The sequence below is a fragment of the Pezoporus occidentalis genome, unplaced genomic scaffold (genome assembly GCF_034315485.1).
Source record: "Pezoporus occidentalis ecotype Australia unplaced genomic scaffold, CSIRO_AGI_Poc_V1 ctg45, whole genome shotgun sequence".
In the NCBI taxonomy this organism is placed as follows: Eukaryota; Metazoa; Chordata; class Aves; order Psittaciformes; family Psittacidae; genus Pezoporus; species Pezoporus occidentalis.
The window spans coordinates 2,755,306-2,779,225 of record NW_026915780.1 but is presented as its reverse complement, the minus strand read 5'-3'; the positions used below and the strand labels follow the sequence as shown (position 1 = coordinate 2,779,225).

The 23,920-nt window shown below is 42.0% G+C and overlaps 1 protein-coding gene across 2 annotated transcripts in view; it reads left to right on the top strand.

Moving 5' to 3' along the window:
- The window catches only part of DOCK1 (dedicator of cytokinesis 1), a 315,311-nt gene that overhangs the window by 265,499 nt on the left and 25,892 nt on the right, over positions 1–23,920 (top strand). For both annotated transcript variants that reach the window (XM_062635214.1, XM_062635213.1), the window contains exons 40-48: positions 2,337–2,441; positions 4,493–4,634; positions 4,835–4,913; positions 5,427–5,511; positions 7,141–7,227; positions 10,990–11,166; positions 12,467–12,550; positions 17,605–17,742; positions 21,156–21,301. In XM_062635214.1, the coding sequence (XP_062491198.1) occupies positions 2,337–2,441; positions 4,493–4,634; positions 4,835–4,913; positions 5,427–5,511; positions 7,141–7,227; positions 10,990–11,166; positions 12,467–12,550; positions 17,605–17,742; positions 21,156–21,301 (1,043 nt within the window). The remainder of the gene's footprint in view (positions 1–2,336; positions 2,442–4,492; positions 4,635–4,834; positions 4,914–5,426; positions 5,512–7,140; positions 7,228–10,989; positions 11,167–12,466; positions 12,551–17,604; positions 17,743–21,155; positions 21,302–23,920) is intronic.

The following is a 23,920-nucleotide window of genomic DNA, read 5'->3' as shown; positions in this document are numbered from 1 at the left end:
CCAGCCTGCTCACTGATGGGGTGAGGAGCATAAAAGACCTTAGAATCATAGAATAGTTAGGGTTAGAAAGGACCTTAAGATCATCCAGTTCCAACCCCCCTGCCATGGGCAGGGACACCTCACACTAAACCATGGCAACCAAGGCCTCATCCAACCTGCCCTTGAACACCGCCAGGGATGGAGCATTCACAACCTCCCTGGGCAACCCATTCCAGTGCCTCAGCACCCTCACAGGAAAGAATTTCCTCCTTATATCCAGTCTAAACTTCCCCTGTTTCAGTTTGAACCCATTACCCTTGTCCTGTCACTACAGTCCCTAATGAATACCTTGACTCTGTGCAAGCAATTCTCATTGATAACTAAAACACCCCTGTGTGATCAGTGCTGTTTCCAGCACAAATGCACAGCCCCATACCAGCTACTGTGAAGAAAATTAACTCTACCCCAGCCAAACCCAGCACAGGTCATTGCACCCTCATCCTCCACTGACACCAGTGCTCAGTTTGAGGATGGCCAGGAGTCTTCTAAGAAGCATCTCCATCCCCATCTCCCCAGAATCTCCCTTCTTGGGGAGGAAAGAATAAAGGTAAATACCACTCCTCTCAATGATATGGTTTCTTCACTCTTTTACATGGTCTTCCTTTTCTTTTGTCCATGGTTTTGACCTCCAGCTCTCTCGAGCTGAATTTATATCCCTTCTTGCTATCCTCCTTTTGTGGCATCTTAACTGGTTTTAGTGACAGACTGATTGTATTGATTTACCTTACAAATCTGGAGCCTGGTGTCATGTCACTGTAAGTGATATAAGGGATGTATACCATGTATACCTGGAGGTCCTGTGGTGTGCAGGAGAGTCTTCCTTGGCCTGGTGCCCGCAGGGCTCCATTCAATAGATAGTATTCTTCATTTCAATATAAAAGGTAGAGATTGTTCCTGAGCTAGAAATGATTCTCATGTGTCAGATATGATTATTCGCCAGCAGACAGCTACTTTCCAAGTCTCTCATTTTTCATTTTCCATCTCCTTTATGCTTGCACATGGGAACATGAACAGCTTTGTCACAGAGGCAACCACTCGACTTATCATACTATACCCATTGTGGAGGAGAAGTCTGAATTTACACTTCATACGTTGTAGCTGATGGCCAATAATACTGAGTTATGTATTTTTTAGCATTCTCTTGAACAGTAAATATGTCGTGCTTTACATTAAGTGACATACTTCCAGGCAGTGGAGCCACATACGGTTCTTCTGCACATGAAAATGGAGTTTTTCCCACTTCTAATAGGAGAGACCCAGAACTTCCAATTCTCACAGCTGAGTTTATCTGTTCTTTATTTATCAGACAAGAGAAATCGAGAGAGATGCCACAAAAATTAGTACCAGCATGCACTGGGCATTGATCCCTACTAAGGCTAAGATCATAATTCAGACTTCCATAGTAGTCAGGTCTCACCTACCCTATTGGCTTTTCTTGTTGCTGCTGCTGCAGGGCATTAGCATGCTAGTTCTTCTTTTCTTCCTCCCCCATAATAAGATATAAATGTTTTTTGTTTCTTTCTGTTCTCCCTGTTGTCTCTTTTATTCAAGCAGTATTAACTATTAGACTCTAAGACAATTCACAAATAACAAAACAGTTTTACAACAGGTAAGAAATATATGGCAGAGCTGGGTCTTTGTAGTCTTCTTGCCATTTACTGTTATCTCTCGTATGGGAGCAGTAATAAACCTCCTCCCAAATCAGGATTCATTCTCTTACAGCAAGTAATAACCTAAAAATAAGTTAATGAACAGCTCGTCTGAAGCTGCACATTTGTTATTATTTCATCATTTGAGATAAAGAAGGATTCTGCTTCGAAACCAGAAGGCGTCCGACATGGATTTCTTCCAAAATATACATTTTGCTGCAGTTCTCAGCTGTGTGCTTTCCATATGCAAATAAATAGTTGTAAATATGGAAAAGAAGTAGTAGAAAAATGAGAAGTTGGCACCGTCGACATGAGCTGGCTGCAGTGGTTTGTGCTTCATCGTTCCAGGGTTTCGGCATCAGCAGTGTCGCCATCAGGTCTGGCTGCCTTGCAGATTCTTGACCTTCATCAAAATTGAGATATTGGATATGGACCAGTGATGTTCAGCAAGATGAGGATAAAAGTAATGGCTATGGAGTCTAATATGTCAAAATGTTAGCATGTATCTGACAGAAAGGTGAAGAAAAAGGGGGAGATGAAACACATCCACCTTCAACCTAGAGATGCCCATAGAAGAGATCTAGATCTTAAGTATGACAAATCTCCTGCAAGTTTAGGTTGTTAAAATTCCTCCTGTTTCTTTTGCAGAGAAAGCAAGCCCAGTTCTATGAAAACATTGTGAAAGTGATAAGACCAAAGCCAGACTATTTTGCTGTTGGATACTACGGCCAGGGATTTCCGACATTCATACGGGTAAGTGTCCACCTTTTTCCACAGTTGATGGCAGGGTTTCTTGCATGGGAAATTGCCCTTGGTAGTGGGAAAAGTGCATTATTGTATGTCAGTGGGTTATTTACAGTCTACCTAACATTGATGGTTGGGGTTTAGGTGTATGAAACCAAACATTCACAGAATCCTAGAGTGGTTTGTTTGGGCTGGAAGGGACCTTAAAGCTTAACCGGTTCTAACCCCCTGCCACACACAGGGACACCTTCCACTAGAGCAGGTTGCTCCAAGGCCCTGTGTCCATCCTGGCCTTGAATACTGCCAGGGATGAGGCAGCCACAGCACATTGCTTTTTCCTTTCCAGTTTCTAATATGGAATAATTGAATTTTTATTAGAGAAGGTTTTTCTTCAAACGTATCCAAAACTTTATACTTCTTCAGGGTATCACTAAAAATGAAGATATACCACCCAATCCATCAGGGTAATAACCAGAACCATCCGAAATGGTGATGTGTTTGCCTGACAGGGGTCTGTGTGTTTTTGTGTGTGTGTGTATATATACATATATATAAAACTATATATATGTATACGAGTATAGTTATACATGTATATATTTATATGTGAGTATGGTAGAGAAGCTTTTGTATGCGACCGTGTTTTCATGTGAGTATTCTTGCATCTACTGTGCATTTCAAAAGGCACCATTGCAGAACTAAACCCAATTGGGCAAATGTAAACTATTCCAGTTTGCTTCCCCTGGTCATAACACCCTTTTTCCAACAAGTGCTGTATAATTTTTTCACCAAGGGTTCATTGTGACATGAGCAATGAAGTTAAGTATATTTAGATGCAAGTTGATGTCAAAACTTACTTTAATATGTTTGATCTGTTAAAATCAAATTGCCTTTTATACTTTTCTTTGGAACGTAATGTTCTTGTTCAGTGTATAAATGGGCTGTGTAAAATATTTCTTCATTTTCTTTACTGTTAAAAGAAGAAATCAATACTCAGAAATACAATATACTTAATTTAAAAGTTATGCAGACAGATGTACAATGACAAAAATTGAACAGACTACTACAAAGTCTAGAATGTATGGGTCTTTGCAGAAGTCAGTATCTTTGAACCTTTTCCTAAAACTGGCATCATTTTCTCTTTGCTAGCTACTCTTTGCTACTCTTACTAGCTCACTTCATTGTGTTTTAATAAATATTTGTCTGTAAAAAGCCTAATTCTCTACTTACATCCATCCTACCATTAGCTGTGGCTGAGAGGAACAACAGAGGAACATCTTGAGTTTGTCCCTCTGTAGTTCCTCTATAATTAGAGGATGCAGTTTGTCTTAATGCATTTTCAGTGGGCACCAATTGTATACATTGTTGTAATCATGTATTTGGGTCCTGTTAAATTAAGTCTGGTTTATCCATATGTCTAAAGGTAAGCACATACTTCATGGTCTCAGTGCTGAACTGGAGGTAGGGAAATCCATTTGTGCTTTATTGAATTGGCAGGAAATATTTGTACTCTATTGATTATATCACAGTGGGAGGAATGTAACATTTCTCACTTAACGGCATTGGAGTCAATGGTTCGAAGATCCCAGTTCATTACTGAGGATGCTGGTATTAAAATCAGAGAATCATAGAGTAGTTTGTGTTGGAAGGGACCTTTAAAGCTCATCCAGTCCAACCCCGTGCAATGAGCAGGGACATCTTCAACTAGATCAGGTTGCCCAGAATCACATCCAGCCTGGCCTTGAGTGTCTTCAGGGGTGGTGCACCCACCACCTCTTTGGGCTACCTGTGCCAGTGTTTTACCACCCTCATTGAAACTATTTCTTCTTCCATCCAGCCTGAATCTCCCTCTTTCACTTTAAAACCATCACCCTTTGTCCTCTTGCAACAGGCCCTGCTAAAAAGTCTCTCCCCATCTTTCTATAGGCCACTTTTTAGAACTGAAAGGTCACAATAAGGTCTCCCTGAAGTCTTCTCCAGGCTGAACAAGCCCCACTCTCTCAGCTTTTCCTCACAGGAGAGATGCTCCATCCCTTTGATTATACCTCTCAATTTGCTTCCAGAACAAAGTCTTCATTTACCGGGGGAAGGAGTACGAGCGCCGCGAGGACTTCGAAGCGCGGTTATTGACTCAGTTCCCAAACGCAGAGAAAATGAAGACAACGTCTCCCCCGGGCGATGACATTAAAAACTCCTCTGGCCAGTGTATCCTTTGGTTGTACAGCAGCTGCTGTGGCCACACAGATTGAGGATTTGTGGCCAACACAAGCAGGAGATGGTTGAGCTTCTGCCATCATGAGTGCAATACATTGATTTTGTTGTTCTGTTCTTCCTTCGTGTTCCTGTTTAGCTGCCTGTTCTGCATGATTGCAATTTGCTTTTCAGTTCTTAACCCCTGAATTCAGATATTCAGTGCTTTACTGTAAAGCCCAAACTGGATTTACCATCTAAGTTTCACAGGCCAGTGTCAGAACAAATCGTGAGGTGAGTTTGGGTTGGGTTTCCACCTCTTCAGTTTCCTTTGAAGAGCTAGAACTAGTTCTTCATAGAACCCTAGAGCTGTTTGGGTGGGAAGGGAGCTTAAAGCCCATCCAGTTCCAATCCCTGCCATGGGAACACCTTCCACTAGAGCAGCTTGCTCCAAGCCCCTGTGTCCAACCTGGCGAGGGATGGGGCAGCCACAGCTTCTCTGGGCACCCTGTGCCAGCGCCTCAGCACCCTCCCAGGGAAGAGCTTCTGCCTAAGAGCTCATCTCAGTCTCCCCTCTGCCCTATCTTACATGCCTTTGTAAAATGTCCCTCTGTACACAGCCAAGGAGGGTAGTGACTGTGAGGACATTGTGTAGATAATAACAGCAATTCCATCCAACCCACTGGAAAACAGTGATCCTGTAAGCATTTTATATTTATTCATAAGCTTCTATTCCAGTACTAGAGTTTAGCAGCAATTCCTAAACAGATAGGGTTTGATTTTGATTGTGCTTTTCCCTTTCTTCAGTTTCTACAGGGTGAATGAAGTGCAGCGGTTTGAGTATTCACGCCCTGTTCGGAAAGGAGAGAAAAACCCGGACAATGAATTTGCGGTAAAAAGACGCTCAGAGAACACCTGCGGGTTTGCTTGTTTATTCCCTTCCATTTGGAGAACCTGAAGCATTGGTTATGTCTTGGGTGTTGAAAAATAAGGTTTAAATGGGATTATTTTTCATAGAAGTTCAGTTAACCCAACTCGTGTTTTATAATGGGCAAAACTTTTTGTTTCCTTGAAAACCAGCTATTTTGATAACAAAGCATAAAATGGCTCTACCTGAAAAGATACATCTCTCACCAAAACATATCTGGCCATGAAGATTCCAGTCAGGCATCTAAAAGTCTTTTTGCAGTCATACTTTTATTTGTTAACTAAACCATATGTTTCATGTAATGGTCAATAAAACTCCCTTTGAGCACAGCTTGTATCCATCAAAACGTTTACAGCAGGTTACATCAAGTTGATTGCCTTTTTGGTTTTTATAGACACCATTTTATTCACAGGGGTTCTAGTGGGTGCAGTTAGTAGTAAAGTAGTAGTGTAGTAGTAATTAAAGTTAGAAATCAATGCATACGTCTTGAGCAAGGAACTTGGGTTTCTGTGTAGTAGTGGGCTCTAATCCAATCAGTGTGCCACTAAATGCTGAGTATTTGGTTTCCTACAGGTTGGATGGGGCTTGGAGCGAGCTGCTCTAGTGGAAGGTGTCCCTGCCCGTGGCAGGGGTTGGAACTGGATGCGCTTTAAGGTCCCTTCTGACATAAACCATTCCAGATTCTGTGATTCCTTTAGTGTCTGTAGCTACTCTTGGTGGCAGTCATATCACAGATCACTGATTTGCTAATCTAGGTGGGCTTAGCTGAGGAGGTAGGAGACCCTTCTTTTCCAAAAGCATAATGCTAGACTGGAGTGCGACAGTTTCCAATGCGTTTTGAGTGTAGATAGAAAATGTAGTTTTATCTAAATCACTTTGAAATCACTTCTTCTGTTAATAGAGAATGGCATAATCAATTCTGTTTTACAGAAAGCCTCATAATAAATAAGATGAACTACCAACATCTGCCAGTTCTAACAAAGTCTAGAATCAAGAGATAGCTTTGAGATATGTCAAGGAAGACATGTTCAATCACATATCCTTAAATTCAAACTAATAAGGAGATGTTACAACGAAGCTGTTGCAGTTTACAGCTCAGATGGAATCGCACAATCACAAATACAGGTCAAGATGGGATCTTGGGTCCAGCCTCTGCCCCAGGCAGGACCAGCTCTGGGGTCAGAGCTGCTCAGAGCAGGACTTGAAACCTCCAAGGATGGGGATGGCCCAGCCTCCCCTGGGAGCCCATCTTGGCTCCTGTGCCCTCCTGGGGAGGAAGCATTCTCCATATTAATATGATGTGTAGAGTAAAAGCTCTCATGAGAAAAACAACAGTCCAAGTAAAACCACTGGACCTTTTAGATAGTGCTGTCCTTGGGAAAGAGTGCAGTTGTTCCCTGTTAAGTCATGTATCAGATATAAAACTGTGGCAGTCACTCCATCATCTCCTCAGGCCCATACTGTTTGAAATGTCCCCCTGGCTTCACAGTATTTGTGCCATTGTGGATCCTTTTCCTGATTAGGATGCTTTAAAGCTTTGCTTATGATAAAAGCTGTCTATCTGATAACGTGATGTTTGTGTTATACTTGCAGAATATGTGGATTGAGAGAACCATCTACGTGACTGCTTACAAATTACCAGGGATTCTGAGGTGGTTTGAAGTCAAATCCGTTTTCATGGTAAGATCAATTTGTCTTTATTGAGATTGCATAAAAGAATGAGGCTCTTACACAGCCAGGGAGCTGTTATATTTCTGTACGGCTGTGCTTCAGTTCTGTGAGCAAGCTATCAAAGGGACTATATCTGGCATCTGAAGACAAGGGGAACTTGCTTGATGAGGATGCTGATTATTGACTGAGGGTGACTCAAGTAATGCTTTTCCACTCCTGAGAGGAGCAAATGTGACTCTTCCAGGCCTTTAGGTCAAGGTCTGATCAAGCGCTTGAAGTACTTCTGGCTTTCAGCAGGTTACAGCCATTACAGCCTGTGGTGTGAGCTGTGTGCCTAAAACAAAGAGGGACCTGCGGTCTTGTAGGGGAGCTCTGCTGCATCAAGGTGAAACTGGTCTGAATTTTGGAAACGAGGATTTGGGTGCTTTGATTGTAACATTCAAAGTACACCATAAATCAAATGTATTCTGCGTGTCTGCATTTCCTCTCTGCTAATCACTTGTGATCAAAGGTGGTTGTTGTTTCCTTTCCGTAGTTAGCCCAAATGCACCCTAGCAACCCCAAAGAGCAGCTCCAAATTAGGCATTTCTGATCTGCCATTTAGACTGTTTAGATAAGAAATATCCATTAAACGCCTTTAAGATTAAGTTATTCTTACGCAGCTGTAATTTTTAAGTAGCAATAAAAACATTGTTACTGCAGTGTTTAAATCTCTCTTGTGAGGCTTATTTTTAAAGGAAAAGAACAATTTGCATATGATTAATTAAAACCTTTTTCATTGCTCCATTGAGGTTATGTTGGACAGTTGTATTTAGATGAACAGAAGTAATGCGGAAAATTACTATGGTATCTATAGTAACAGAATATGAATGTGGGGTTTGACAGTAATAGGCAGCTGAATAAAACACATTGAATTTTTAATGAACTTTGTAAATTCAATATAATCCTGATAGAGAAGATTGTGTTTATCATCGTGATTGCGAGAAGTGGTGTTTGTGAAGGCTGCTGAAAGTCTCTTTTCCTTAGGAATTAAGAGCACAGGCTGGCAGGCTGCTTTGTGCAGGCAATTTGTATACGCACACCTTTAGCACTACACTTGTCATCGAAACGGGCATAAACCCTTGGAGAGGACTTTCTATGAGCTCTTTGAAAGTAAGGATTATTTTAGTCACGTAGCTGAGAAATGGTACCAGAATGGAGCTTAATAATAGGTGGGAAGATGGAAACAAGTAACGTTTGACCTAGCTCTGGCATAGTTGCTCCAAAATCAGGATGACTTTCTTCAACGTTCCTGTCAGCTGGAAGCATGATCATGGGGTTTACATTCCTGTAAGGCTAAATTCTGACTATGGATACAGATAGCATTGATGTTTCACTAAACACTGTGAGTTACAGTAGCGTTGCACATTCCATATTTTATTGATGGAGCTAGAATATCTTGAAAGGAAGAGGTGAGATCATAGGAAACCAGTGCTGAGAGAAAATTGAGTAGTTTGATAAATGCAGTGTATTATGCTACCTAACCCATAGAGGAACATGCATAATTGCCTTAAATCTATTTGCTTTAAAACTCCTTCTGATTCCTTTTACCTAAACCTTTTCAATCTGTTCGTTATCTGCAAGGAATTTGTTGTACACATTCATTACTCTCTATCTGACTTGTTTTAGCTGGACACAAGTAGTTGTAGGGTAAACATTAGCTGAGGCCAGGCGGTGAATGAGAAACTGGATTTGGAATTGCATTTGGTTTTAAAAGGCAAACCCCCTAATCTCTGTTTTGCTTTGATGCTTAGTTTTTTAGCGTTGCTATTGGATCAGGAGTATGTAGTTTCTGTTTGCCCTGAATAGATGGTGTAGTGCCCAGAGTTAGCAAGCTACTTGGAAGACTCATAATTCACAAATGTAGATATTTTTAATAGCTGTCAGTAAGTTCCAAAGCACAGTTTATAGTAGGAGGATGGGAACTGCAATTCTCCATCTGCTTTTAAAAGGATTAGAGGGAGGATTAGAAGAGTAGTAAAAGAAAGGAGAATGAGAAAGAAAGCCGTGATTGCTGATACAGAGAAGTCAAAAAAGTCAGCTCAATGAGTGCTAATTTCTGTAGATATTCAAGAGCTTTAAAAGCAATGGTTCATCAACAAATTATTGCATAGTTAGAAGCCCATTAATACAAATGACCGAATCCTAAATTTAGCAGGTGATGCTCACTACAGTTCGCGCTGAATCAGATGTTGAGGGTGGTCTTGCTTCCCAGAGGCCAAATTGCACCCGCAGCACCTCCAGCTCTGAAGGGCAGGCATCATCTGTCCAGCTGAGCCCGCTCTGCTCCACAGCCACCACAGAGCCTTCCACAATGATTCGCCAGGCACACTGTTAAAAATGCTAATTAAAGCATCCTTGATGTAATCAGATGGCAGGTGTAAGAGTAACTGAAGAGATTTGATTATAAGTGGTTCTCAGGAACATGGGAAGCAACTGATAGCCAGGTAGAAGTGCTGCTTTGTTTATGTAGCATTTATGTAAATTAGGCTGTAATCAAATATACACTTGCATTTTCCTCATAGGCCTCAATTAACCTTCCTTTTCTATTCCTACCACATCATTTCTTCAATGTAAATAAGCCCTGTCTTCCAGCGAGGACTGTCTGTGCCCCAGGATGCTGCGAGTTCGTAATTTTCATCCCATTCACTAAAGGGACATATTTCAGCAATATTTCAATATTTTAATACTGTTTTTTCAACATGTTGACCTGAAGGACACAGGATCTGGTTGTAAATAATAGCTGGAGATTTTATAAGGGCCTGTGGGGACAGGCCAAGGGGAATGGCTTTAACCTGCCCGAGGGGAGGCTGAGATGAGCTCTTAGGCAGAAGCTCTTCCCTGTGAGGGTGCTGAGGCGCTGGCACAGGGTGCCCAGAGAAGCTGTGGCTGCCCCATCCCTGGCAGTGTTCAAGGCCAGGTTGGACACAGGGGCTTGGAGCAAGCTGCTCTAGTGGAAGGGGTCCCTGCCCATGGCAGGGGTTGGAGCTGGAGGAGCTTTAAGGTCCCTTCCAACACAAACCAGGCTGGAGTTCTGTGATTCTATGATCAGTCAATTAAAATAAAGCAAATTATACACAGTACAAAACCTAATTTACCTCATGAAGACATCTGAGGAGCTCCCTTCATCAGGCTATGTGAGAAAGAATATTTCTTCCTTCAGGTATCGATGTTCAGTTGAATAAAATGTGACCTCATGGGTAAAGCACAGCAGCTGGCTTAGAAGTCATCTCTTCAACATATGAAACTTCATTTCCTTGGAAAGGCACCAAAATAATCACAGCAAAATTATCAGCTTGATTTTTGAGCTGCTTAGGATTACATTTTCCATCAGAAAATCCACATTAAGTTATCATTTCTTTTCCTACGTTAAGCTGCATCTTCTTTGCGCTGCTAAAACACACTGACTTGTAATCTTTGGTGTTCTCTGTAATCCTCCCAAAACCTCACGTGGTTCTGTTCAGAGCCTTTCTAAACGTTGTGCTGTTGTGCTGAGGTGTAATCCGTCCTACAGCAGCGAAATGCATTTAACTTATCTCCACTCATATTATCAGATTGGATCCCAAGTATCTCAATGCCTGAAATGACCATTTCTGTTAATTATTGGTTAAAATATCTTTGGCTCTGAAACCCCTGATATCCTTCTAATTGTGGTGGTTTGGTGGCCAGCCGCTTCTGTAGTGGGTCAGAAACCTGCTTCTTGATTATAACATCCTTTTGTTCTTATTTTAGGTTGAAATCAGTCCACTGGAAAACGCAATAGAAACCATGCAGCTCACAAATGATAAGATCAATAATATGGTTCAACAGCACTTAAATGATCCAAATCTTCCCATCAACCCTCTCTCAATGCTGCTGAACGGCATTGTGGATCCTGCAGTCATGGGAGGGTTCACAAACTATGAGAAGGTAACGTCAGAACTGCCTGTCCTTCACCTCTTCACCTCGTTGAGATGTGTCTCTATTTGTACCTAAACACCATGTGGGTCACCCCACATATGTACTTAGTAGAACATTGCTTAAAACCTACCACTTTTGCTTGGACTTGATCATCTAAAAGGTCTTTTCCAACCTCGTTAATTCCAGGATTGCATGGTTTTAAGTGTCTTTCTGGTATTTATGGATGGATTTTTGTCTTTCTACATTTGAAGTAAGAGTTGATGTGTTTAGCAGCAAGCATACTTCTCTAGGGGCACAGTGGACAATCCCTTCCTAGAGTTAGTCACTGCCAGCATTCCCAGTGTAGGCTCTCATGCTCTTGGACATAGGAGCTGAGACTTTCTGAGTGAACTTCAGTGACCAAGGTAGCTGATTGCAATTCTCTCCTTTGCTTTCAAACAGATGAGGTTTTAAAGGATGAATCCTATGGTAGAGATAGCAGTCAGTTGCAGATATGTCTGAATAATCTTAACTGCATGTTTGCAGCATGAGCTTTTAAAGTTATATGGGATGTGATAGTAACATCGGGAAACAATAAACCCTGTATCTATCAGTATGTTGTGAATATGTGTGGGACTGCAGTGATAGGACAAGGGGTAATGGGTTCAAACTTAAACAGGGAATATTTAGGCTGGATATAAGGAAGAAGTTCTTTACTGTGAGCATGGTAGCACAGGGTGCCCAGAGAAGCTGTGGCTGCCCTATCCCTTACAGTGTTCAAGGCCAGGTTGGACAGGGCTTGGGACAGCCTGGTGTAGTGGAAGGTGTTGCTGTCCGTGGCAGGGGGCTGGAACTGAATGATCTTAAGGTCCCTTTCCAACCCAAATCATTCCACGATTCTATGAATATTAGTCGTACAGAGTTGGCATACACGAACAAGATGCATGTTCTAACATAAATGGAGAATGTACACGCTGATGTATGTGTTGTTCTGTCCATCTGTTGATGTCCTTCTGTAACTCTCACCCATTTCACATACTATAATTTCTGGAACTGCTAGAAAGCCATTTCAGGGCTGTGCCAAGTCCTCTGCCCATGAGATTTGAACTTGATCACCATCTGCTCATCTGCCTACTTTGCTGATGTCTTAATCTTAAAACGCTGTTAAATTCTGCATCTCTTTCCTACATCTTCACTTTGTATTTGTAGCTCTCATTGTTCTGCAGAACCTTTGGATGCATTAATTTCTCTTTGCTGTAGGTAATTCTGCCGTGGCAGTAGACATTGATTCACTCTCTGAAATAACTTCTCATTTCTGTCTCTTACCCAGGCTTTTTTCACTGACAAATATATGCACGAGCATCCAGAAGATCATGACAAGATTGAGAAGCTGAAGGATCTGATCGCTTGGCAGGTAAGATACTTTCAGCCAGGTTGGTCGGGCTCAACTGCTGTGCAAAGGCACTTTAGTGTCACTTTTGACAAAAAGCAGGCATTAAACTCTTCACCCTTTGTACACTTCATTGCCATTTAAAACTGTTGGAACTTGAGCTAAAGTGCATCTTTCCAAACCTGGCGTCATTTGTCTTTTGATAAACCCTCAAGGAACACACATGATCAACCTCTTTTCTTTCTCCCTTTCTTTTTGTAACCATAATACAGTGGAAATATCCCAACTATATCAGCTCAGAAAATACCTTGCAATGATGTTGGTTGGTGTTACTGGTAGTTTAGTTTTGCATTTGAATTTTCTAAGGCTGATTTCAGTAATAAGAAATCCCTAACCCTGAATCCCTCCCCTGCTTGCACACACTGGGGCAGTATTTTTTCACGTATCCACTTCTTTCTTCCAACAACATATCTGCCATTTATTAACCTTTCTGTCCAGACTTCCAGTACCTTTGAGCACAGAATATTCAATGTGAGAGTTGCAAAACTTAGCTTCCATGCAAAATACTCAGTAAATTCATTTAGATGTTATGAGCCTTTTGGTTTGTTTTCTGTATACCTTAACATGGAACAAGAATGCTCATGATTCATAAAGCATTTGAAATTACCTGGTATTTTTGTGACAGTGTTTTAGAGGAGAAATCATTTAAATGTAACATGATACAGGCAGTATTACCTGAACTGGGATTGGAACCCAGGTTTCCAGCCCTGTGCCTGAGACTAAGCAGGAACCCTCCTACATGAAGAACTGCTTTACATGTACCAAAGGATATTTTCCAGGACAAATAAGAAACAATTCCATTTTTTGTTCCATAGTCATAGACTGGACATTTTCCAGTGGTCTCAAGGTAATTTTATGATCACTAAAAACATACCAATATGCTTGGAAGTGTTTTTCCCACAGAAGAACAGAGTGCATCATTGTCTTTTTACATTCAATTTATCTTTATTATAAAGAGAGTAATTTACATTTCTATAGGATTCAGTCTCAGAGGTGGTAGAACCAAAGATACTGAATTTAAGGAAAAAATCCCCTGAAGACCATAAAGCTATAACTGAATAAAAACTCTTTTGGCCTGCAAAAAACTTATGTATTTATTTATTTCCTTGTGAGCTTTTACAGAAGATTAAGTTTTAGGAGCTTTAAGTTTTATAGAGGAAAATAATTTGATCCCAGAAGACTTCACTTCATGTCAGCTCCATGCCTTTGCCTCTGATAGCAATACTTCAAATGAATTACAAACACACATTCCCTCAGCAAAGATTCACTTTGGTGACATTTAGGCATTAAAATAGTATTGGTATTTGAAAACATGTATGGCAGCTAATCAGGTCCTCTTTTAATTATTCAGTGGTTTTAAATATATAATTAGATACACCCCATCCCTGGCAGTGTTCAAGGCCAGGTTGGACACAGGGACTTGGAGCAAGCTGCTCTAGTGGAAGGGGTTCCTGCCCATGGCAGGGGGTTGGAACTGATTGAGCTTTAAGGTCCCTTCCAACCCAAATCAGTCTGGGATTGTATGATAATTCCCCATCACTGCTGGAGTTCTAAACAATGGGAACCAGAAAAATAGAGAACAGGAATCAAAACCTACTTTTTATAGCTGAAAAGTTGTTTCAGAGAGGGTGTAGCAATTGCATAGTGGAAATCAGCGCTTTGCAATTACATTACATATTTCATATACATTCCATTTATCCTAAGACTTAAACCTCCTCTCACCTAATTTCAGTTTTCCAAGCACAGGCTGCATAAGTGGCTGGTGTCAGGAGAGGGAATTGTTATGGAAACTTTGCAGAGTGAGGCACTGGTCTGAATTCCTCATGGCCTTGACAGTGATTGAATGCAAAAATGAGTTTTCATCTTTCAATAATGCGGGGCTTGGAGTTTTGTAATCACATGGAGATTTGCTTTATGCTGTATAAATCAATCTGGATATATGAAATAGGAGCCTGACAATCGTGTTATCAGCTGACTAGTTAAATTTGATTCTTTTCCTATCCCCTTACCTTACCTTTCTCTCCACTGTGCTATGGAATTCATGCTCTTCAGGATATTATCCCTTTAGAATTCCTGTGAACTTCAAGTGCACAGTTTCATGAAATAAATATCATTAGTAAAGAAATTCCATTTTTGCCTGTCTTTTTTGCTTTTCTGACTTAGGAAACAAAAGATTTCCATGGAGCAACATCAGTCCAAGAGCTTTTCTTTTAACACGAAGATAATGAAATCAGTGATCGAAATTATGGTAGCATGATGAATATTTGATGACATCAATCACTGTTTAGCTCATGCATTTACAGCATACCAAAGGTACTATGTACCACACAGCTGAATAGCAGCATACCAAATGAAGCCTTTACCATCATATTTTATGCCATTATTATGAAAGGATTTCTTTTAATATTTGGGCTATAAGATTAATAATTGAAATCCGTGTCGCTTTTTTATTTCAGCCAAGCTGATGAAGATATTTTAAAAGCAAAAGACAAAAGTCAGACATTAATTTGAATTTGCAGTGGAACTTCATAAAACTTTAAAATCAACAAAGATTAGAAGGATAAAATAAGTCTTATCTTGAGCTGGTTTCCTTTCTCATTTAGCTCGTGTGTTTCTAGCTCAGCTACTTTGCTTCTTCATCCACTTCTCCAAAGGTGAGGGTGCCCTGTAGAGTCTTTGGCAATAGAGCCATAAGCAAACCCCCCCCCCCGTCACTGCTTCAAACCCAAATGAATTCATAATATCACAGTGATGTTGTGATATCTATCCCAGTGACCTGCTTTAGTGGTGGGCTTGACGGTGCTGAGCTGGTGGTTGGACTTGATGATCTTAAAGGCCTTTTCCAACCCAGTTGATTCTGTGATTCTGTTCTATGAACACGGCAAAATCCTGCCTCTGTCTCTGCACCTGACACAGATTCATGGAGGTTTACACCTCAGTGTCACTCATCACCACATTTCCTTGTGCCAGTGTCTGGAAAGGAGATGTGGGAAGAACCCTGAAGTTAATAGAAGGTGAAGCAGAAGTAGTAAGACAGTCTGAAGGTAATTTCTTTCTGCACTTGATAGATGTTTAAAGGCTTAAGTGGCCTTGGACAGGGAGACCAAACATCCTGACTCAGAAATCTCACAGAAGTTCTGCACCAAAGCCATGGGAAGTTTACTAAGTTCAGCTTCTGTTAAGGAATAATAAGTCTTTCTTTCTTCATCTATGGGCTCTGGTCTGCTTTGATTCCCTCATAGCTGGGTGCCTCCTCTTGCCTGTTCCTCAATCCCTTGACTTAACAGTTCCAGTTGGCCACCAGCCTTTAGGTTCTTCCATTCTCCAAACCTACACTCACTCCAGCAGACTTGGCCATCAGCTCTCTTACTACTTTGCTTCTCAAGCTGGTTGTATGTACCCAGTGTGTATCCCAGCAGTGAAACCCTCCCTGGCACCTTCAGTGGCTGCAGTCAAAACAGTCTGTCATAATTCTTACTTTATAGTCTTTTAAGAGAGTTTATGTCCATTTAAAGGGTATTCTAGGTAAGATTGCTTGAGTTTGTTCATCTGTAATTCACCTGTGGATTTATTATTCTTACTAATAAAGCTGCTCCTTCTGATTGCTGCTCAGTCCTATTAGAAAGATCTGGTTTTAATCAGTATTATGATTTAATTATGAACTATGAAGAAGCAGCCTCTTAGCTTGATTGCTGCAGAGAAGATCCAAGTTACAGTCGGAGCCCTGTGTGGGCTGAAGCAGACCTGGAAGAGGAAATATTTGCCCTAAGCTGGAGGTAGCAAACTCTTAACGGTGTGTCTGGATGGCTGTGGGAATGAAAATGTCTCTCTTAAACCATTTTAAAAGGTCAGCTACACCTCCACACTATGAACTAATTCTATAATCCTCTGTTGGCAGGGATATGCTGTGACAGAAGCCTCGGAGAGAAATGATTATTTTCAGTTACAACAGAGAATTAATTTAATTTTATTCTCCTCTGTTTTGCTCCCAAAGAAAATAAAAGGGTTTTTCTAAGGAGAAATGGGTAGTACATAAACCTATGTGTTTTATTAATAAATACTGCTCTGCCATATATATACGTCAGAGAATGTAGACCATTACCAGTTATATAAACAGGATTTATTAAACAAAGCATGCAAGTATTTTCTCCTTTAAGGTTATATCCTCATGAAGCAGGGAAGGGACTGGTATTAATAACCCAGTGTGAGAGTCAGCATTCATCAGTTTGCCATTTGGAAGCACGGTGTGTATGGGGGCCTGTGAATATAACATCACAGGAGTGTTTGTGCTGTCTGATAAATTCAGCTGTGCCTCCAGCATGTGATTACAGGGCAGAGCTATGGGTGCATTCATTTTAAAGGACTTCAGTTAACAGAGGAAAAAGGAAATCATTTATAGCAGATTTTTAGATCCTTTTTTCACTATGTTATGATTCATAGCTAATGAATTATGATGATCATAGAATCATAGACACATAGAATGGTTTGGGATGGAAGGGACCTTAAAGCTCCTCCAGCTCCAACCCCTGCCACGGGCAGGGACCCCTTCCACTAGAGCAGCTTGCTCCAAGCCCCTGTGTCCAACCTGGCCTTGAACACTGCCAGGGATGGGGCAGCCACAGCTTCTCTGGGCACCCTGTGCCAGCGCCTCAGCACCCTCACAGGGAAGAGCTTCTGCCTAAGAGCTCATCTCAGTCTCCCCTCGGGCAGGTTAAAGCCATTCCCCTTGGCCTGTCCCTACATCCCTTGTCCCAAGCCCCTCTCCAGCTTTCCTGCAGCCCCTTCAGGCACTGGAGCTGCTCTCAGGTCTCCCCTTCAGGAGCCTTCTCTTCTCCAGGCTGAACAAGTCTCATGATTGTTGTTGTTGATGATGTTATGGTTGTTATTATCATTATTGTCATTATCATCGTTATTATATGAGCTCTTTCGCCCCTCATGCAACATACTTGGGAGTCTCGCCCTAACCCTTCCATTAGGAAGGCCCAGGCAGACTGAAGCAGCATAACTCTGCTTTCCAGATCCCGTTCCTGGCGGAAGGCATCCGGATTCATGGGGAGAAGGTGACGGAGGCGCTGCGGCCGTTCCACGAGCGGATGGAGGCTTGCTTCAGGCAACTGAAAGACAAAGTGGAAAAGCAATACGGGGTCCGCGCTGTCGTAAGTTACCTGCTAACTTTATATTTCCTAGATATGTGGAATCCCCTGAAATTCCAGGCTGTTGTCTATTTCTCTGTTATAATTGCCACTGATGACGAAAGCAGGGTTGATGCAGCATTGCCTGCTTGTTCTCAGTGGTCATCAGATTATTAAATACTGAGTGGGTGCTATTAAAGATGCTGAGAAAGCCTTAGTGCTTTCATTTCCCAGCATGGGAACAGTTCCTAAAGTGCCTGAAGTCAAGATAATTCTTCAGTTTTTAAGGAAATGGGTTTAAATAAACCAAAACAAAATTTCCATGGTTCTCCTAGAGCTGAATGTCACCTTTCCATAGATGTAATTCCTTCTGACACATGAGGGCTGTGCTGCTCTAGAGTTTCATGCAGCCTTACATACTCTGGTACCACCCTAAATGCAGGCGGGCAGTAACAAGATAGCTGCTACTTGATGGGATTTCATAGTGCTGGAGTTCCTGCTTTTGCCATTCCAACAAGCTGTTTTCAGTTGCTGCTTCATCTTTAAGGCACAACCAAGTATTTGGTGGCTTTTCCAGTGGAGGTCTGTTTTGCATTTGAGTGTTACCCATGAGGGAGGAAGGCCAAAAGCCAACATACAGCTGCATAATTCATAGAATCATGGAACACATTGGGTTGGAGGGGACCTTAAAGCTCATCCAGCTCCAACCCCTGCCATGGGCAGGGACCCCTTCCACTAGAGCAGCTTGCTCCAAGCCCCTGTGTCCAACCTGGCCTTGAACGCTGCCAGGGATGGGGCAGCCACAGCTTCTCTGGGCACCCTGTGCCAGTGCCTCAGCACCCTTAATGGTTAGAGTAGCTCTAGGACTGGCGACGTGGAGCTGGTATCCTAAGAATATACCCAGGGCTGCCAGGGTGAGCTTTATCTCTCTGCTGGAAGCTGTGACAGCAGTGGTGTAAAAGTGCTATAACCTTTAGGTTTCTTTGTGGAATGACAGCAGTATTTGAAACCTGCATGTGCTGTGCATCTCTTCCCACTGCTCCAGAAAATAAAGCACATAGATTTATGAGAAAGGACCCATCTGTCCTCTTACCACAGAGGTATGTGGTACAGCACTAGGATGACTTGGTAGACAGCCGGCTTCCTCCATCTGCCCTGTGATGGTGAGTTGTGGATCCTCTCCTGCCTTATGGCTCTGCAGGTCCCCCCACCTCAGCACTGGGACACCCCATTCACCCCACTCCCGTGGGCAGCAGGATGGCAGCACAGGGTGCCGTGGTGGCTGTAAGCCTGCCCTTGGCACATTGGAAGTGCCAGGAAGTTCTGGCATCCCCCCCCTTTGCTGCTGAACTTGGAATCATAGAAGCACAGAATGGTTTGTGTTGGAAGGGACCTTAAAGATGATCTAGTGTGTGGTAGTTTCCTTATGAGAAGGCTAAATTGCATGGTTGCCCCAGTTGGGTTGGATCATCAGTTTTGGAGATGCTGTGTCAATTCACGTGCATATTGAGACAGATAGTACTTCATGGGCTCAGATGTTGAAGGTTACCTTCTGCAGCCATGAGGCTAAAAGCATCTGCAGTTGTGGTTTTCACCTATTGTCTGAAAACAGTGGCTAAAGCACAGCTGCACAGGGAGGTGACAGACTACCTTTGCACCCTTTTCATGCCCTTCCTGCCTTCCCATCCTTAAACCTTCCAAGGCAAGAATATCAGAAGGGAGCTCCATCGCAATCCAGCCCTTAATAAATTAAGAAATAAATTATTAAGAAATAGAAAAAAGGAAAATTATACCAATTAGAAGTTCTTCTCTGTTTCTTCTGCCCCTAAATGAGAAGCAGACACTAAACTGATTCTAAAAAGAGTGAAGGAATCAAGACATGCCTAAACAGCACCCTCCTCATCCAGTTCTGGTAATGGTCACTAATGGGCACATGCCACTGAGTTTGTGGATGTTATGTCAATCACATCAATGTAAACAGGATGTGAATTTGGTTCCAAATCGCCTATGGAAAATCCCACAGAGGTTTATTCTCAGGAGTGGATGGTGCAGGGTACAGGGAGGGAAGGAACTTCTGCTTTCTGCACAGTGAGTTGCGCAGAGAAGCTGTGGCTGCCCCATCCCTGGCAGTGTTCAAGGCCAGGTTGGACACAGGGGCTTGGAGCAAGCTGCTCTAGTGGAAGGTGTCCCTGCCCGTGGCAGGGGTTGGAAGTGGAGGAGCTTTAAGGTCCCTTCCAACACAAACCAGGCTGGGATTCTATGCGATACAGAGCATCTGGGCTAAGGGGTTGGGAAGAAAGATGCTGCAGCAGGCAGGACAGCAAAGAAGCGCCAAGTGATGTTCTCCGAGTTCCCAAAATCTCAGTGGAATAGTGTATGCCATAGTGTATGCCAGTGAAGTATCCTGTTGTATTTTATGACAGGCCTTCTTTCAGAGATTAATTTTCACTTTTGTCTATAGTGATGACTTTTTTTAGTGGGAACAGTGAGATCTTATAGGGAGTGTGCGAGCCTTTATGATACCCTTCTAAGCGGTGTTCTGTTTGTAGCCCTTCAAATCCCATCTTGGCAATATATTTAAGAGGAGAAAAGTTCTAATAGCAATTTATTTCCAAGGAGAGCAGGAATAATTGACATTAATGATACTTGTGTGTCAGTCATTTCAATGAAGTATGACTTTCGGTGGAAAGTCATACTCAGGTGGTGTTATCTTTCTAATTTCACTCTACCCACCAGTAGGAATTGTCAGGATTGATGGAGTTTTATCGCTTCTGTCTTCCTTGTACAAGGCCAATTTGCCAGGAGCTGACAGGGTGGAAAATATACCTGTAATTAAACAGCATGAGCTTCTTATTTGTTGACTGAAAGAGTTCAGTTATTTTATGCATATACCGGTTATTAATGACTAACAAAGCTTGCATAAATATTCAGAACTCTGAAATTGTCTGAAACAGCATAAAAAACCTTTCATAGATTTCCTTCTTCACCTCGATGTCACTCTGTAAATTGGCTCTCTTCACATTTCTTTTGAATATCTTTCTTTCTCTTTTTCTTTTTTAAGCTCCATTTCATTTAGATATACTGACAGGGCAGTGAATTCAGACGTGAAGATGGATGAAAACCAAAGTTATTTGTAGAAAGCTCCTTTTCAAAGCCCAGATGTAAAAAAAAGCGTGTAAATACCATTGAAACAAAGAAATTATTGGAATATGATTAAAGTTATACGCGTGCCTATGAGGACCTACATATTTCTTCCAAGTCCTTTAAGTGGATTTTCTTTGGAGTTTGTTCCTTTGTTGTTAAACACAATGAATAATTAAATCACATCAAACTCTACATAGAAGAAAAGCCATGGAACATCTCCACGTTCCTTTTGGTAACCAAATGTCAGCTCTACTGTGATTTAAGAAGTAAGATCTTGTGTTTCTTCATTGCAGCTTTCAAGTCTGGATGACAGACGAGGCAGCCGGCCACGGTCTATGGTGAGATCCTTCACGATGCCATCATCTTCAAGGCCCCTCTCTGTTGCATCAGTGTCTTCCATCTCCTCTGACAGCACACCTTCTCGACCTGGCTCGGATGGGTGAGTAAGAAATAACCATTCAGGTCTTACCTCTGTAAAGCACGGTTTAGTGTGCACATCGGTAGTTTGAGGATCATCACCACCCCACTCCAGATCTCAGTGTTACTCTTTGCGATCCCACTGACTCCTCCTGTGTGGCAGCAGGATAGTGGTTTTCTCTCATAAGGAACTGTGGGGTGTTTTGGTTGGGACTTTTCCCAGTGTATTTTATACCAGACTTGGTTCATGATCGTATCCCACAAACACTAATGTGACACAACAGTGTGACTAACTACTGTGGGGTAGGCATGGTGCTTTTAAGTCAGCCTTGGCTAAAAATACCCCAAACTATACAGACATTTATCTCCAAATATATTCTTTGTCCCTTTTTTAACCATGAACGTAATGCTTTCCTGGATTCTCTTTATAACAAAGTTAAACAAAATCCCCTAAGCATTCAAACTAAAAACCCCAAACAAGCAGGAGATAAATGATCCCCTTGTAAAGTACCCCAGGTGTAATAGGTCAGAGTGATGTTGTCCAAAGTCAGTGATGAGACGCGTGTTCAGCCAGCCCTGTCGTGGTAAAAACGGGTGGATCTTGGGAGAAGGAAGGGATTAGCTACCTGCTCAATCATTTCTGCTCACTTCTGCTGCCAGAGGAAAAGCTGCTTATGGCAACATTGTACTTCGAGACTTATCAAGATATTTCATGCGAGAACCAGGAATCCTGTTGATAAGCGCTGTCTCACAGGCACATCCCTCAAAAGAACAGCATCATCTGTGTGCTTTGTGGGGTTCAGAAGTTTCCTTCTCCCTCTTCCTCCCCCCAGGCGTTCCCATAATCCTGAAACTTAATATATGACCAAGGAGGCAGGTTTTTAAAGCCTCCTGAAGGGATGCTAACTTAGGACTAGAAACATGAGTGTCCCCTGTGAACCTTCAGAGGCAGTTTCTACCTGACCAGGGTGTAAAATGAAACACAGCACCTAAGGACCTATATGATACTTCCTTTGATTACAGTTTATTTACCCACTGGGAAGAACTGCAGCTCAGCTCCATTGCATTGCCCTCCATAATGTATACACGGTGAGTCATGGTGATATAAATGTAGGACAGCAGAGATGAGAATGTGTTTTGACTTAGTTCATCCACGAAAGTTGTCTTGCTGCATCCATCCCTGGATAGCAGGCGACTTTGTCTCAGAAGAAAAATACTGATTCTTTCCTTCTCTGCATCCACTTCTTTATCTATTTCCCTTCAAAATCGGTATCTATAATTTAATTTCTCCTTGGATGCTCTTTTCTTAACTTTCACCTCTCCATCCGTGCTTTGCTGAAGGAGGTGTCACTCAGCAGTTTGGGAGCATCTCAGGGGTCCACTTAGTATGTATATTAAAAAAACCCTTATGAAGATCACAGTGTAGCTCAGCTCCTACTTCAAGCCCGGAGCAATACATCTGGAATCTGTGTGAGGAAACTATAATGAACAACTGTCATCCCTGGGAAAACCTGGGGAAAATGCTCATTTGCTTGATCAGCGGAGCAAGAGAAATATCATCAGATGTAAAGAACATAAGGACCTCAAAAATTCAAATGACTGTAAAAATCGTATGGGTGCTTTGTCACTACTAACTTGGAAGAAGATCCCCCATGTACCTACCCTAGTTGATTTGGTTTATGGTCAGTTGTCCTCTCTTGCTTTCCATTTCCCCCCTGTTCATATGTTAATTCTGAGATTACAGATGGAACTAAGAAACTATTCAAACCAGAGCCCACAGATTGTCTTGCCCAGCTCATCCACCTTCTATTTTATGCCATCTCCAGCTTCTCCTGCTTTGGAGCTTTTAAACAGTAAAAACTCAAAGGAGACATTGACATAGTATGTGTTTTACAACTCCCAATGTATAATGTGTTTTACAACTCTATGTAAAATAAAACTCTGACTTTAAAAAAAGGGCCTTGGGTTTATTCCCTGCTTAAAAGGGGACTTAGAAGTACAAATCTGAGCACTTCTAAGCAGTGGTTGGAAGTGGGGAAGTCCCAGTATGCCTGTGTGATGAGCCGTCTGTTGAAAGTCCTTATGTACTTCAAGTAGGAGCATGGCGTGATAACCCATTTTATCACCCATACATTGCATACAGATTATTAATAGTCCTAATAATAGTAATGCCTGGGAGGGAAGCAATTAATCATTGTCTGAAGAATGGCAATTCCTCTTGTAAACTTGCAGTCAGCCTACGAGGTGGCTGTCACTGCCCTCCAGCAGCTAAAATAAGCAATTTGTGGGTAAAACACATGGTGTTTGGAGAGCTGGTGTCTTCTGGCCCAGGCCTTGTGGCCCTGGGCGAATCATCACCCTCCCTTTTCCCTATCTGTAGAATGGGATGAAGAAAGCTTGCGGTTTTGTGTCCCAAAGCACATGGTTTTGGCTTTGCTTATGAGGCATCATGGCTCAGGGGCCTCTGCCGCAGGTTGGAGCTTCTTTGCATCAAATGAGCTAACTCAGGATAAAGAGTGAATGGCTTTGAGTGCTTCAAACATAACAAAGAGCAGTAATTTTGGATACTGCTGCTGATGGAGGTGATTAGGATTACTGTACTGCAAATTTCAGTATTTCAATCATAGAATCACAGAATACC